The sequence below is a fragment of the Diabrotica virgifera genome, chromosome 1, assembly GCF_917563875.1.
Source record: "Diabrotica virgifera virgifera chromosome 1, PGI_DIABVI_V3a".
NCBI classification, from domain to species: domain Eukaryota; kingdom Metazoa; phylum Arthropoda; class Insecta; order Coleoptera; family Chrysomelidae; genus Diabrotica; species Diabrotica virgifera.
Genome location: NC_065443.1, coordinates 318,083,879 through 318,099,125, shown reverse-complemented (window position 1 = coordinate 318,099,125; position 15,247 = coordinate 318,083,879). Strand labels below are relative to the sequence as shown.

The following is a 15,247-nucleotide window of genomic DNA, read 5'->3' as shown; positions in this document are numbered from 1 at the left end:
GAATTTTATTTTGAAGTTTTGTCTATTACACTGCCATCTTCTTCGTCTCCCTCATTTTCTTTCACGCTAATACCTAATACTGGCAGTGCCTTCCTCATTGACAGCAATTATCGCACACGCATTATATTCGTTTTTGCTATTAGTGTTACCTGTATCTTCAATATTCGCTAACTACTGTGAATCCTCGTTTGTACTGTTAAGTTCCATATCACCACGGTGCTTTGCACCATTATCACCGTCATCAGAATGATCTGCTATTATCGATTCTAAATCTTCTTCTGTTTTCGGATAAAGTACCAGGAAGTAAGCCTGTTTTTAATCCTACTTTAGCCTTATGTATTTAATACATTAAAATAGTGTATTATACACAGTGGCCGTTTCCGACTACATATTGACTAACCCTGTGGTATGCGCTATGCGCCGTATTTAGTTCTGGTATGTTGCAGTGACTAATAAATCTCCCTACACTTCGCAAGCTTCTACGCACTTAACGGTATTGAAATTTATCACATTTACCGTTCTTATACGCGATTTATTAATAATTACCGGTCGATGTGATTAATTGTGCTATATTTATTACTTTTACGTAGCTGTTCGGTTTATGTTCATCGTAACCGGTAATTATTAATAATTTCCAATTAATCATACTTACCGTAACATATAATATATGTTATGAGCTCATCCGTTATTTTTTAATAAAATAATTACGATGTTAATTACATCATCTTCTATCTATTCTACCTATTTTCATCTATCTTGTAGCACATGCTTATTAACATAGGCGCTCCATCTCATCTTACTCTTTATTCTTAAATTTATTAATATTTGCGATCAATTTTGTTTACTTAAATTGTTTGACATAAAATTTAATACCCTGGGGGCCGGTTGTTCGAACGCTAATCAAAAATGATCATTATCAAATATTTAATTACTGTAACAACTGTCAATGTCAACTTTGATTGGGTTGCTGAAAACATAATTATTGATTACAGTTATGAAATTAGTTAATCAATTATGTTAATAATTGTTATGTTAATTGATTAACTAATCTCATAGTTATAATCAATTATGTTTTCAGCAACCTAACCAAAGTTGACAGTGACAGTTGTGACAGTAATTAAATATTTGATAGTGATCATTGTTGATTAGCGTTCAAACAACCGGCCCTGGAAGTAACAGCAGGCTCAAAAGATTTAAGAAGAAAGATACGAGACTAACTTACATAAATGTATCGAATATACGGCAGTCTCCCATGTGTGTTGCATGTATCTTTTTCTACAAAAACTAAAAACTAAGAATAAATTATTATACATTTATTTTATGTGTGCTTTCTCTCAGTGTAGTTTCTAAATACATCTCTCCTCCAACGACTGATTCTACAGTTTCAAAGATATTCTCTCTCTCCTCCATTATATCTGGTGTCATGCCTATTCAAACTTTAATTCTAGTTAAATCAAGTTAAATATATTTTCTGTTATCTATAGTTAATTTGACAACTTTGTAATACGTGTTAAAGTCTATGCTTCATAAGTTTCTACAGGCAAAACACATTGGCAATAAACCTCTCACTTGAGAAAGATTATCTTATTAGACAAATCTCATTAGGAGATTTGTCAAAAGTTTATTTTTATTCCTGTTCTCTCAGGAGTAGTTTTAAGCGAGTATGATATAGAAATAATTGTGTCTTTTATGTTGGCTGCAATTAATATAATGTCATCCGCAAACTTCGTATTATGTTTCGTTTAATGTTTCTCCATCTATATTGATATTGATATGCATATCTGGTCATTGAAATGTTCTTAAATATTGACTATCTATTGGATAGAGCTGCAATAAATTTTGGTGAACTACCTATTATCTTCTTGTCTTACTGTATTCTTCATAGCCTTCTCATAATAAATTGTTTTTGAGTAGTGACGTATATCTGCAATGTATTCAGCTCAGCTTTAGTGCTTCCAGTACAGTTTTAAACTGTGTAGAGTCAAAAGCTTTCTGGTTATCGATAAATGCAAAGACTAGTCGCATCTTTTACTAAATGCATCTTTCAGTTAATATTCTTGTGGTATCTCTTTCTTCAAATGCCATCTCCACGACGGAGATAGGCAATCATTAGGTATACCTATTCGGATTTTAGAGGCGGCTTTAATGAAAAGTTTATTTGATGTAGGTACCTACTATACATCCGTACTATTCTCTCAGGTTGCGCAGCATACTATTCTACTTTCTCCTTTACTTCTTTTTCCTTGGGTCTTTCCCTACATAATCAGTTTGAACAAGTTAATTGTATCTCTCCTCACGTGTAATAATTCTATGTCCGAGATAATCAAATTTTCGGATTTTGATGTATTTAAGATTTCCATTTCTTTATTCATCCTCCTGATAACCTCTTTGTTTGTTACGTGTCCTGAACACAATATTTTTAGAGTCCTTCTATACACCCACAACTCGAATGATTTCAGTTTTTTCAGCCTGAAGCCTATCTGTTCTTTGGGCTGATAGAAATCAAGTTCAGGTGTTAGTCTCTTTTTTTCAGGTTTTCATAAAGAGTTTGTTTATATGTGTCAAGAGGTTAATGCTTCTATAATTTTTTAGAGCTGGGATGATAAAATAAACAGGACCGTGTCCTGCACTCCTACAAGAAGCAGAATAAGAAATATTTATTATCATCAATGGCATTGCAACTAGTCGTGAGTCTTTGCCGTGTTTACTATTGCCTGTGTTTGTCGGTCCTGTGCCACTATTTCCCATTATCTCACTCCCATTTTCTCCAGATCCTCTCTGGCTTCATTCTTCCATCTTTTTATATGCATGCAGTCTTTTTCCCATCCGCTGTTTCCCAAAACATATTATTTGTAACGTGTTTATCATCACTGCGTATCACATGTTCTGCCCATCTTATTAGTCTATTATTTGAAAAATTTATGTATCAAAGAGATTTTATTTACCTTTTAGAATTTTTATAATATGTAGAACAAATAGGCAATTATTTTGCAAAATTGTTATATTGCAGTATAGGGGAAAATGTCGCTGGGTATCTCAGTCCGACATACTTAAATTATTACAAATGCACAACTTACGAAGTCCCGAATTGGTAGAACTATTTTACTTAATTAAAAAAGAACAATTGCCGAACTCCTACAATTCTCCCGAAGATATAATCATTATGGATACTTTATTGGAAACTGGAGAGGACATGTTGGTCATTGGAAAAGGGACTAATTTTGCTCAGTTGGTCGATGCTGCCAATATTGATCGATTAGGTAATAATTTGATATCCAAAAAACGCCCTTTCTTGATTAATTGTATTTTTATATAAAACACGTCATTCCCTCAAAGTTTAAATATCGTTATTAGGTTTTCTATCTTTCACGCCTTTTGCATTGGTGAACATGTTTAGTTCAAAGACTCGCTATACACTAATTACGTTCTTCTTTCTTTTCTCCTTTTTCATCCTAATGTGCTTCTACATCTTATAGCCCGATTAGGGAGCACACAATTTTACGAATACCTCCAAAAAAATAAAGGAAGGATGAAAATTTGGGAATAGGTAGTTGAAATTGTCTATTATTATATAAGAAAAAGTTTACAATTCTACATCCCCTCCATTTTACAAAAATTGGGAAATACGGGGTGAAAAATATTTTCTCGGGAATGAAAACATATACGTTCAAAATAGGTCCGAAATTGGATAAATTGACTAATTTTAAATAACCTTTGTTCTATAGAGTTTTTTCACTAAGTCAATAATTTTCGAGTTATTTGCGAGTGAATATGTTCATTTTTAACAAAAAAAAAAACATGTTTCTGGGCGGTTTTTCGCAGATAACTCAAAAAGTAAGTATTCTAGCGAAAAAATATTCTAAGTAAAAATATAGCTTAAAAAAAATTGAAAAAAATGGTGTACGCGCAAGGTCTGCAGACCCAGTAGAAGCAGACTTGTAACTAATGAAAAGTAGGTTCTTCTTCGCCAAATTCCAAATCGAATATTTCAATGTGAAATAACCAAAAAACGGAGCACTTTTCATGGAAAATTCATTACAACTTTTTAAAGTGTTTTAAAAAAGGTTTATTTTATTTTTTAAAAGAACTTCTAACATTACAAATAAGTGAGTTACGCTCAAAATATTGTAGGTCCCTTTTATTTTTGGTACAAAAATCGCGAAAATCAGCCCCTAATTAGCTTCCCACATAAAATTAAACGTTACCGCTTCACAAGTTAGTTTACTTATGTATTGTTTATATTATTTTGCTTTTCTGAATATTTTTGCTTTTTTGTTTTCTTGTTAGACAAAAATTGGTTATGCTATGGCTATTCAAAATTTGCCTAAACTCGTGATTAGTTTCTCGTTCAAGTCATTTTAACTACAGCTTTTTCAAAAATAAGCACGTTGAACCGATGAAACTTACAGATCATATAAATAATACATAAGCAAATTAACCTGTGAACTGGTAATGATAAAATTTATTTGTGATGCTAATTAGGAGGTGACTTTCGCGATTTTTTTACCAAAAAATAAAAGGGACCAACAATATTTTGAGCGTAACTCACTTACTTTTAATGTTAAAAGTTTTTTTTTAATACAAAAACAAACCTTTTTTAAACACTTTAAAAAAGTTAAAATGAATTTTCCCCGAAAAGTGCTCCGTTTTTGGGTTATTTCATAGTGAAATATTCTATTTGGAATTTGATGAAGAAGAACCTACTTTTCATTAGCTACAACTCTGCTTTTACTGGGTCTACAGACCTCAAGTGTACACCATTTTTTTCAGTTTTTTATAAGCTCTATTTTTGCTAAGAATATTTTTTCGCTGAAATACTTACTTTTTGAATTATCTCCGAAAAACCGTCCAAAATATGTTTTTTCCTGTTAAAAATGAACATATTTACTTGCAAATAACTCGAAAAGTATTGACTTAGGGAACAAACTCTATAAAACAAAAGTTGCTTAGAATTAGTCATTTTATCCAATTCCTGACTTATTTTGAATGTATATTTTTCATCTTTGAGAGGGGGGTATTCCCCTCTATTTTTGTAAAATGGAGGAGATGTAGAATTGTAAAATTTTTCTTATATAAGAATAGACAATTTCAACTACCTATTCCCAAATTTTCATCCTTCCTTTATTTTTTTTTTGGGGTCAGATTGTTATTTGATCGGGCTATTAATAAATGGAGAATACCTAAACAACTTACGTTTCGCCGATTATAAATATAGTCATAATAGCTGAGAATATAGTGTGGCAAGAGAGATGGTACATAAACTCGTTGTGGCTACATAAACTCGTTGTGGCTACAGAAAATGTAGGTTTAAATATAACAATCTCGAATAAAAAAAAATAATGACAAATTTGGTACCCAACCAGAACATCAATATTGATGGGAAAGAAATAGAACTCGTAAGTAGATAGATATAAATACCTGGAACATGAAATTACGATTGGCAGGGATAACCAGACTCATTAATTTAAGAGAAGAATCGGTCTTGGGTGGGCAGCATATGGAAAACGGAGAGAACCTTTTAAAAGTGAGTTGCCCACATGCCTAAAGAGAAATGTATTTGATCAGTGCTTACCTTAACATACGGAGCAGAAACACTTACCCTACCACACAGAGAAGAAGAGATCAGAAGAAGAACAAAGGTGATTGACGTCATCGAAAGGATAACCAGATGGGCAGGACACATAGCCAGAATGACAGATAGGCGATGGACAAAGATGTTATTGGAATGGAGACCAAGAGAAGACAAGAGAAGCGTCGGTTGAGGACCGGTCGAGACCGTCGCATACAAGATGGACTGACGATTTAAGAACGCTAAATACAAGAAATAAAAGACTGAATATCCATTCCGGATGTTGGCGATCAGCTTGGCTATCATAACTTTGCTTGAAGCTACTCAGAATTAAAGTCCGGTTTGCGACGTATTAAACCACTTTCTCAGGTTTTTAAACCAAGACTTTTTTTCTCTCTGGTCCTCCCCTTCCAAATACCTTGCGCTGAAAAATGAATTGGAACAAGCCTTATCTCTGTTTATTTCTCATTTCCTCAGTTTAGTTTTATAATAATATTGTCCTCTTTTAGGCCAAGAAATGATTTTAAAAGAATTTGTATTAATGACTTTCCCTGCTGCGTATTTGAATATCCGCTCCTTTACAAGAGCTGTAATAGACCTAGGTTGGGAGAAACCTAATGCTAACAGTTTATTTCGGTAAGATTATGCCATATTTTAACCAGAAGTCACACTACATAGCGCATCTTGTAACAGGTCTGTGTAAGACACCAAACTTAGTAAAACACACATCATCATCAACCCGTACACGTCCACTGCTGGACAGAGATCTCTCTCAGCTCTTTCCATCTGTCTCTGTTTTGTACGGCTTGCATCCAGTTACCGATAACATACTTCAGATCGTCAGCCCATCTGGTTGGTGGGCGTCCTCTGCTCCTCAGTGCTTCTTCTCGGGGCCTCCACTCGACTATACATTTTGTCCATCGGTTGGCTGACCATCTGGCGAACTGTTCTGCCCAATTCCACTTAAGCGACGCGATTTTTTCAACAGCGTCTGTTGTTTCTGTTCTACGACGTATTTCTTCGTTTAGAAATCGATCTCTCATAGAGACACCCAACATCTGGCGCTCCATAGTCCTCTGAGTTACCCGAATCTTGTTCACTACTTTTTTTTGTGAGTGTTAATGTTTCAGCTTCATAAGTGAGTACAGGCAACACACACTGGTCAAAGATTTCCCTTTGGAGGCATATGGGTAAATCCGATTTAAATACATAGTTTAATTTATCAAACGCTGCCCAGGATAATTCTATGCGAAGTGGAAGCTCGCACGTCTGGTTATCTCTTTCCAACCGAATTTCATGTTCCAAGTACTTATAAGATACAGTCTACTCAATATCCATTCCATCAACTACAATATTACGATTTAGTACCAGATTAGTCATTATTTGCGTCTTTTTGATGTTAATCGTTAGTCCGACCTCTAAGGAAGCATGGTATAATTTGTTTAACATTATTATTGCATCATCCATATGATCGGCTATAGGGACGTTGTCATCTGCGAATCTCAAATGACTGAGCTTCTCTCAATTTATGTTGATACCATATTCGTTTAGATCTGCCTTCTTAAAAGTGTTTTCTAAAAGGGTTTTGAATAGCTTTGGTCAGATGGTGTCTCCTTGCCGTTACAGAATTTATTTGTTTTGTGTTCAGATAGTCTTACGTTAGCCGTTGCCTTTTGCTAAATATATTTGGTCATGTTAGTGTAGCGATGGTCTATCGTTACTAGTATGACAAACTAGTAAAACACTAGGTTTTTTAAAATAAAAATATATTCTTAATAAATAAGCAACAAAAATACAATTATCTTCTCTAATTGTTTTGGATTAGAGGTGGAAGAGTTCATCAATACTCGATCTGGTAAGGAACGAAAAAGCGACCAATCAATACTTGGTTACCGCGATAGGTCGGTTTGGACTTAAATCAATACTTTAAGAGCCCGGTTTGGGAACCCCCACTAATTCAATACTTTGGTAAAGGCAATTGGCTTTCAGTCAGTTCCCTTTGACCAATTGAGTTTTCCAATAAATGTTTTTATTTAGGGCTGCTGATTTCTGCGTGCGATACGGAATCACTTTTAGAGAATGGATTTATTTGTTGGCGACTGTAGACCCCGCCACACCCCATGGTGGAGTTGCAGTCGAAATGAGAAGCAAATGCATGTTTAGGTATATTATTAATATTTTTCTTGCTTCGTCGATTTTTTCATTCTTTTGTTTCATTCTTTCAATTATCAATTTATATTTACATATACAATGCGATCAACTTTTACAGATCAATTTATATTTACATATACAATGCGATCAACTTTTACCTTACATATGTAGGGGTAATATTTTTATCTAATCTTCCTCATCATCAATGTCGTTACAACTCTTTGTGAGTCTTTGTCGCGTTTACTATTGCCCACCATATTTGTCGGTTTTGTGTCACCAATTCCCATTGTCTCACTCCCATTTTCTCCAGATCTTCTTTGACTGCATCTTTCTACCTTTTTCTAATCCTTCCTATAGACCTTCTTCCAACTGGCCTTTTCCAGAACACATTATTTATAAGGCGATTGTGGTTACTGCGTATCACATGCCCTGCCCATCTGAGTCTATTGGCCTTTATACAGGGTGTCCAGAAACTCTACCGACAAACGAAGACAGGAGATTCTTCAGATAATTTTAAGATAATTTAACCCAATTCACTTAGTCCGAAAATGCTTCCTAAGGGAGCTAGAGCTCTTTGAAGATGGCGTCATGAAATTAGTTTTTCTTAAATACCTCCAGAACGCTTCTATTTAGAAAAACGAAAATTGGTACGCATATTTACTTTTCAGAGATAAATCGATTCCATACATTGCAAATTTCTAGTACCGGTCATAGGCGTCCGTTTTGGGTAGGGCAACGGTTATTTTATCGCATAACTTTTTTATCTTTAACTTTTATGCATTTCTGACACTGGGTTATTAAATTCTGAAGTATTCTAGTACTAAAAGGTACTCTTATTTAAATCTGTAGGACACACCGTTTTCTAGAAAAATGGATTTGAAAATTTTTCGCTTTCTGAATTAAAAAAAAAATTCACAAAAAAAAAAACTGTTTAGAAAGACGAAAACTGGTACATTTATTTATGTTCCAGAGATAAATCGATTTCATTAATTGCGAATTTCTAGTACTGGTCATAGGCGTCCGTTTTGGGTAGGTCAACAATTATTTTATAGCATAACTTTTTGTCTTGAATTTTTGAGCATTTTTGACACTAGATTATTAAATTATGAGGTATTCGAGTACTAAAAGTTACTCTTACTTTATGTTGGTAAAATACTTCGTTTTTTGTTGAAAAGCTCTGTCAATTTTTTTTTCAAATTCCAAAAACGAAAAACTTTCAAATCGATTTTTCTAGAAAACGGTGTGTCCTACCGACTTAAAGTAAGAGTACCTTTTAGTACTAAAATACCTCACAATTTAATAATCCGGTGTCAAAAATGCATTAAAGTTAAGAACAAAAAAGTTATGCGATAAAATACCCGTTGCTCTACCCAAAACGGACGCCTGTGACCGGTACTAGGAATTTGCAATGTATGGAATCGATTCATCTCTGAAAAGTAAATACGTATACCAATTTTCGTTTTTCTAAATAGAAGCGTTCTGGAGGTATTTAAGAAAAACTAATTTCATGACGCCATCTTTAAAGAGCTCTAGGTTCCTTAAGAAGCATTTTCGGACTAGGTGAATTGGGTTAAATTGTCTTAAAATTATCTGAGGAATATTCTGTCTCCGTTTGTCGGTAGAGTTTCTGGACACCCAGTATATCTGACTAGATTTTCTTTTCCGAATAGAGACTCTAGCTCGTTATTGTATCTGCGTCTCATATTTTACTTATCTTGTTGTTCCAAGTTACTCTTTTTCCAAGTTACTCTTGGCCTCCCTCTCGTTCTTTCTTTAATTTTTTTTGTTTCCATACTTTTTTGGTTCGCCTATTGTTGTCCATCCTCACCACTTGCTAGTTTGTCTCTTTTCGATGAATTTTAAAATATAGTAATGTACTTTAAAAATATTTTTTCTAATTTAGGAACCTCGGTTCTTTTTATCAAATGGCGGGGAGAAGATCACCGATAAAAACACGGAGAAAAGAAAAGAACCACTAATAAAAACCTGGTGGAGGATCGGATCAGCGATAAAACATTGAAAGAAGAATGAACCATGGATAAGAACATTGAGAGTGTAAATAATGATTATTAGGACTTCAAACGGTAAAAGATGTGGCAGTCTATTATCTCAGTATTTTGCAAGATATGGTGGGATCTTGTATACCAAGATAAAGAGAGACTAAAAAAGATTACCAGACTGAGGCGAATTAAACCAATAAGAGTGTTAGATGAACTTCAACCTCAAGGAAAAACATTGAAGCTGTAAAAGAACAAAACACCAAGTTGGATATAGAAAATGTTATTTCCCTGTTAATGCAACATAGGGATTCTATTTCATGGTTTATGATCTTTCACACGTTCTTTTTCACTAAATACAGGATCAGACACTTCCTTATATTCTATCGCTTTTAATATTTATCCATTTTTACAATTTTATGAAAGGGAACAGGTCACATACTTTGAAAATGGGTATAAAATTGTTGCATTTGCTCTAGGTACTACGATAGAGACAATGATAAATTATTGAAAATAGATGATTTTAAAGGACTTATTGCTGATCTTAGAAAAGCAAGAAAGAACCCGATAGATGCCGCAAGTGTTGCGAAAGAAGCTTCCGAAACCTATAAGTAAGTTTCCAAGATGACCCTAATTATCAAAAACGCATTAACCAAATTTTTAGCCATGTTGAATTGTCATAGCCATGTAGAATAATATCAGGTTTACACAAATCACTGGTTTTTTTTTTGAAAATTTTGACATATTCATCTACTTTAATAGCTAACTACTACCGGGCGTTATTGTAACGTTTTTTATACAGTGATGAGCGCACTAATAACCGGCAAAATAACGCAAAAGATGGGCAACATGATGCGTTGTGAACTAAAAAGAGATATAACTAGTAGAGGTGGGAAATTATCGGTATAAACCTATAAAACATGACCACTTACAATAGTTTCCCACCTTTAGTCGTTAGCTTTTTTTCGTTTCGACTGACACAAATAAACGTCTAAATATGACAAGGTAGTAGCTGAAAATTTTTGCCTGAGGGAACGGAAAACTATGTCTGGTTAATTTTGAAATTGGTTTTTAAATTAAAATATTTTAAAAAATTAAGTAAAATTATTGACTCATTCATCATAATATTTGTTTTTGATTTATTTATGGACATCCTTGCTTCCAAACTCACTCATTCTATTCGTTCTAACAGCTTCGTCAAAATTACAGCTTCGTTATTGTCACGTTAACGTCATTCGTATGACTAAAGTCAACTAGCTCGTAGTTAACATAACATAACAATATCGATCAATTCCCACCTCCAATGTTTTCATCTCTTTTTATTTCAAAACACATTGTTGTTCATTTTTTGTGTTATTTTACCAGTAATTAGCGTGCTTACCACTGTATAAAACTAGTAACTATTTATTTAGAAGTTTACAGTTTGACGTTATCTTATTAACTGCTCTAAACTAACAATATTGCTCCTTATTTACATAAATGCGTTATTTCTAAAAAAATCGGGAATGATACGCCCATCTCTTCTGGTTTCTGGCCACTTCTCGAGAGTGGAAGAATTCTTTAGAGCAGTGGTGGGCAAACTTTTTTAATCAGGAGCCACAAACTTCAAGAAATTCTATAGGAGGGCCAGAATTACAGAAAAATGGATTTTGTGTTGAAGCTTTATGTATACTATCCATATGTTGATGGACCCTCGGCGGGCCGGATTAAATACTTTTGTGGGTCGTACTTTGGCACTCCTGCTCTTGAGTGTCCAGCTAGAGTCTAGGCTCCGCGTATAGTCTGTGCTCTAAACTCAGACACAACTGGCTAGTGATTTTAGTAAATAATTTTGCCAATTTTGCTAAAATTGGCAGAAAATAATTACTAAATAGTTAATAATTACTAAATTCGAATTTTATAAACAAGTGGTCCGATTTGAGTGATTCTTTTAGTATGTTATAGCCTTATTATTTGAGAATATTTTTGTAATAATATTGTTGCTATTGTGAAATTATTTATGATGCTGCTCACAACCCGGCCTATTTATTTCCGAAGCTTCTCGGCGTTACGAGAAAAGGCCAGACCTTACCAGGGCGTTCGAGGCGAGCGCTGCCGAAGTATATATAAAGAACCGAAATTCGTCCGCAGGCCAGTCAGTTACTAATTTCGACGCGATATTATATTGTTACGTTTTTGTGAACGGGTTTGAAATGTATTTTTAAAGTAAATAAATAAATGTTTGCAAATGAATTAAATAAGTTAGTATGTAAGTGTAAAATAAATTAGATATTTTGTTGTAAAATTAAGTGTTAAATTGTAAGTGTTATAAATTAAACAATTTCACAACAAGTCTTTTATTTATTTAATAATACACTTGCCATCATAAAAAGCGGGTCACTCGATGAATTATTCAAGTTAATTGTCTCGAATTTTCTAAACCTGTTGTCCGATTTGAGTGATTTTTTTATTATGTTATAGTCTTATTCTTTAACAATATCGCCATAATAATATTGTTACTAGACAGGTAAATTGTCATTGTATACCGGGTGTAACAATCATACTGTGTTTATTCCTCAAAGTTCGAAACACCCCGTGGAATGTTTTAGCATAGATAAAATATTGAAATTAAAACTCGATTGTAGCCTTAGGCTTTCTTAACATTTTCTTTTTTGATTTATTTGTTTATGTTGGATAATAAAAAAAGTTAGGCACCTTAACAACTAACCATGTTCTTCATCAATACAGGGTGTTTTTAACTAAGTGCAACAAACTTTAAGGGGCAATTCTGCATGAAAAAATAATGACCGTTTGCTTTATAAACGTATGACCGCAAATTCTTCGGTTTCGAGATACGGGATGTTGAATTTATTCTTACAAACTGTCGATTTATTTATTACTCTAAAACCGGTTAAGATATGCAAATGAAATTTGGTAGATGTTAAGACGTAGTTATGGCGCATTTTTTGACATACAATTAAGAATCTTACATTCACCATTGGCGTGCATACGGGATGTATCTATAATGTTTATACCCGTATGCACGCCAATGGTAAATATAGAATTATTAGTTGTATGTCAAAAATCCACAATAACTGCCTCTTAAAACATACCAAATTTCATTTGCATATCTCTATTGGTTTTAGAGCAATAAATAAATGGTCAGTTTGTAAGAAAAATTTCAACATCCCGTATCTCAGAAACGAAGCATTTGCGGACATATGTTTATAAAGCAAACTGTCATTATTTTTTCATAAAAAATTACCCCTTAAAGTTTGTCGCACTTATTTAGAAACACCCTGTATTGATGCAGAACATGGCTAGTTATTAACGTGCTTAACTTTTTTATTATCCAACATAAACAAATAAATCAAAAAAGAAAATGTTAAGAGAGCCTAAGGCTACAATTGAGTTTTAATTTCAATATTTTATCTATGCTAAAACATTCCACAGGGTGTTCCGAACTTTTAGGAATAAACACAGTATGATTGTTACACCCGGTATACAATGACAATTTACCGGTGTAGCAACAATATTATTATAGCCATATTGCTAAAGAATAAGGCTATAACATACTAAAAAAATCACTCAAATCGGACAACAGGTTTAGAAAATTCGAGACATCTAACTTGAATAACTCATCGAGTGACCCGCTTTTTATGATCGCGAGTGTAATTAAAAGTCAATTCGCGTAATAGTTCACAAATAAATAAATCAGTACAGTAATAACCCAACACTATTCAGTTAAATATCATTTTATACCGGATGTACCAATCATAATGTGTTTTTTTCTTAAAGTTTGGAACACCCTGTGGAATATTCTAGCATATGTAAAATATTAAAATTAAAACTCGATTCTAGAGTTAGGCTTTCTTAATATTTTTCTTTTCGATTTATTTAATTATGTGGGATAATAAAAAAGTTATATGCGTTAACAGCTATCCATGTTTTTCATCAATAAATACTCATACTAAGGGAGGAAAGTATGCTAAATTTGCAGTTACTCGAGCGTTATGGGGACCTATTGGATTGTGAAGAGTATGTGCTAAAACCAGAAAAAGGTTAAGTTAAGTTTTCCGTATGGACTTTTCATTTTTTAATTTAATTTTCCATTTGAAACAATCGTTTTTTTTCGATTATAGCGCGATCTATCCATAATTTGAAAAAATGTGTCGAATAAAAGTTGTTTATTTTTAAGTAAAGAATCCAAATCTGCAATAAAAATTGGGGGATCCTATTTAAGATTTTAAATTAAATTTCCCACCCCACCTCCGTGGGGGCTCGTGTTTGGTGCCATTCGATAGATTTTTCAAAAATATTGAATATGTTCGTGTATTTTGCAGTTTTTCGATCTAATGTTCATTTTTCGCCGATGTTGTATATAAAATTTGTAAAAAAACATGCAAAAATAAATTTAGAAAAACTCGAAATCGTCATGTTTAGATAAGGTAAGTTAAATACATGCAAAATAGTGTATATTACAAAAATCTGACGATTTGAGCGGGGCGTAAGAAAATGGGCGAGTCACAAAGTGTCACAAAAAAGCGAATATTTCGCGAAATAAACGTCAGATCGAAAAACTAAAATATACGTTTTCAATATTTTTCAAGAATCAATCGAATAATACTAAATACGTCACCCTACAGAGAGGGGTGAGGGGTAAATTAAAAATTTTAAATACGATATTTCGCGAAATGAACATCAGATTGTAAAACTGCAAAATACACGTATTCAATATATTTCAAAAATCTATCGAATGGCACCAAACACGACCCCCCACGGAGGTGGGGTGGGGGTTACTTTAAAATCTTAAGTAGGAGCCCCCAATTTTTATTGCAGATTTGGATTCTTGACGTAAAAATAAGCAACTTTTATTTGCAATATTTTTTCCAATTATGGATAGATGGCGCTATAATCGGAAAAAACCATTGGTGGAAATGGGAAATTATATTAAAATATGGAGAGTCCCACAGTTTATGGAAAACTTAACTTAACTTTTTTTGGTTTTAGCACCCACTCTTCACAATCCAATAGGTCCCCATAACGCTCGAGTAACTGCAAATTTAGCATACTTTCCTCCCCTACTATGAGGTTTTATTGATGAAAAACATGGCTAGCTGTTAAAGCCCATAATTTTTTTTATTTTTTAACGTAAGCAAATAAATCAAAAAAGAAAATGTTAAGAAAGCCTAAGGCTATAATTGTGTTTTAATTTCAATATGTTATGTAGGCTAGAATATTCCACAGGGTGTTCCGAACTTTAAGAAAAAACACAGTATGATTTTTACACCCGGTATAAAATGAGATTTACCTCTCTAGTAACAATATTATTACACCGATATTCTTAAATAATAAGGCTATAACATACTAAAAAAATTAGTAAAATCGGATAACAGGTTTCGGAAATTCGAGACATCAAACATGTCCCATTTTTAAGGTGTTCGGCTAATTTTGCCGATGTGTGTAGTTAGTAATTTTGCCAATTTTGGCAAAATTGGCAAAAAACAAAAAAATTACCTACTAAATACGCTAGCCAGTTGTGTCTGAGTTT

At 33.3% G+C, this 15,247-nt stretch overlaps 1 protein-coding gene across 4 annotated transcripts in view; it reads left to right on the top strand.

The window, feature by feature from the left end:
- LOC126886443 (uncharacterized) overlaps positions 1–15,247 on the top strand; it is a 53,741-nt gene that overhangs the window by 2,069 nt on the left and 36,425 nt on the right. For 3 of the 4 annotated variants that reach the window (XM_050653385.1, XM_050653395.1, XM_050653399.1), the window contains exons 3-6: positions 3,011–3,260; positions 6,079–6,205; positions 7,607–7,732; positions 10,197–10,328. In XM_050653385.1, coding sequence (XP_050509342.1) covers positions 3,011–3,260; positions 6,079–6,205; positions 7,607–7,732; positions 10,197–10,328 — 635 coding nt within the window. The remainder of the gene's footprint in view (positions 1–3,010; positions 3,261–6,078; positions 6,206–7,606; positions 7,733–10,196; positions 10,329–15,247) is intronic. The other variant, XM_050653389.1, reaches the window with a different exon arrangement.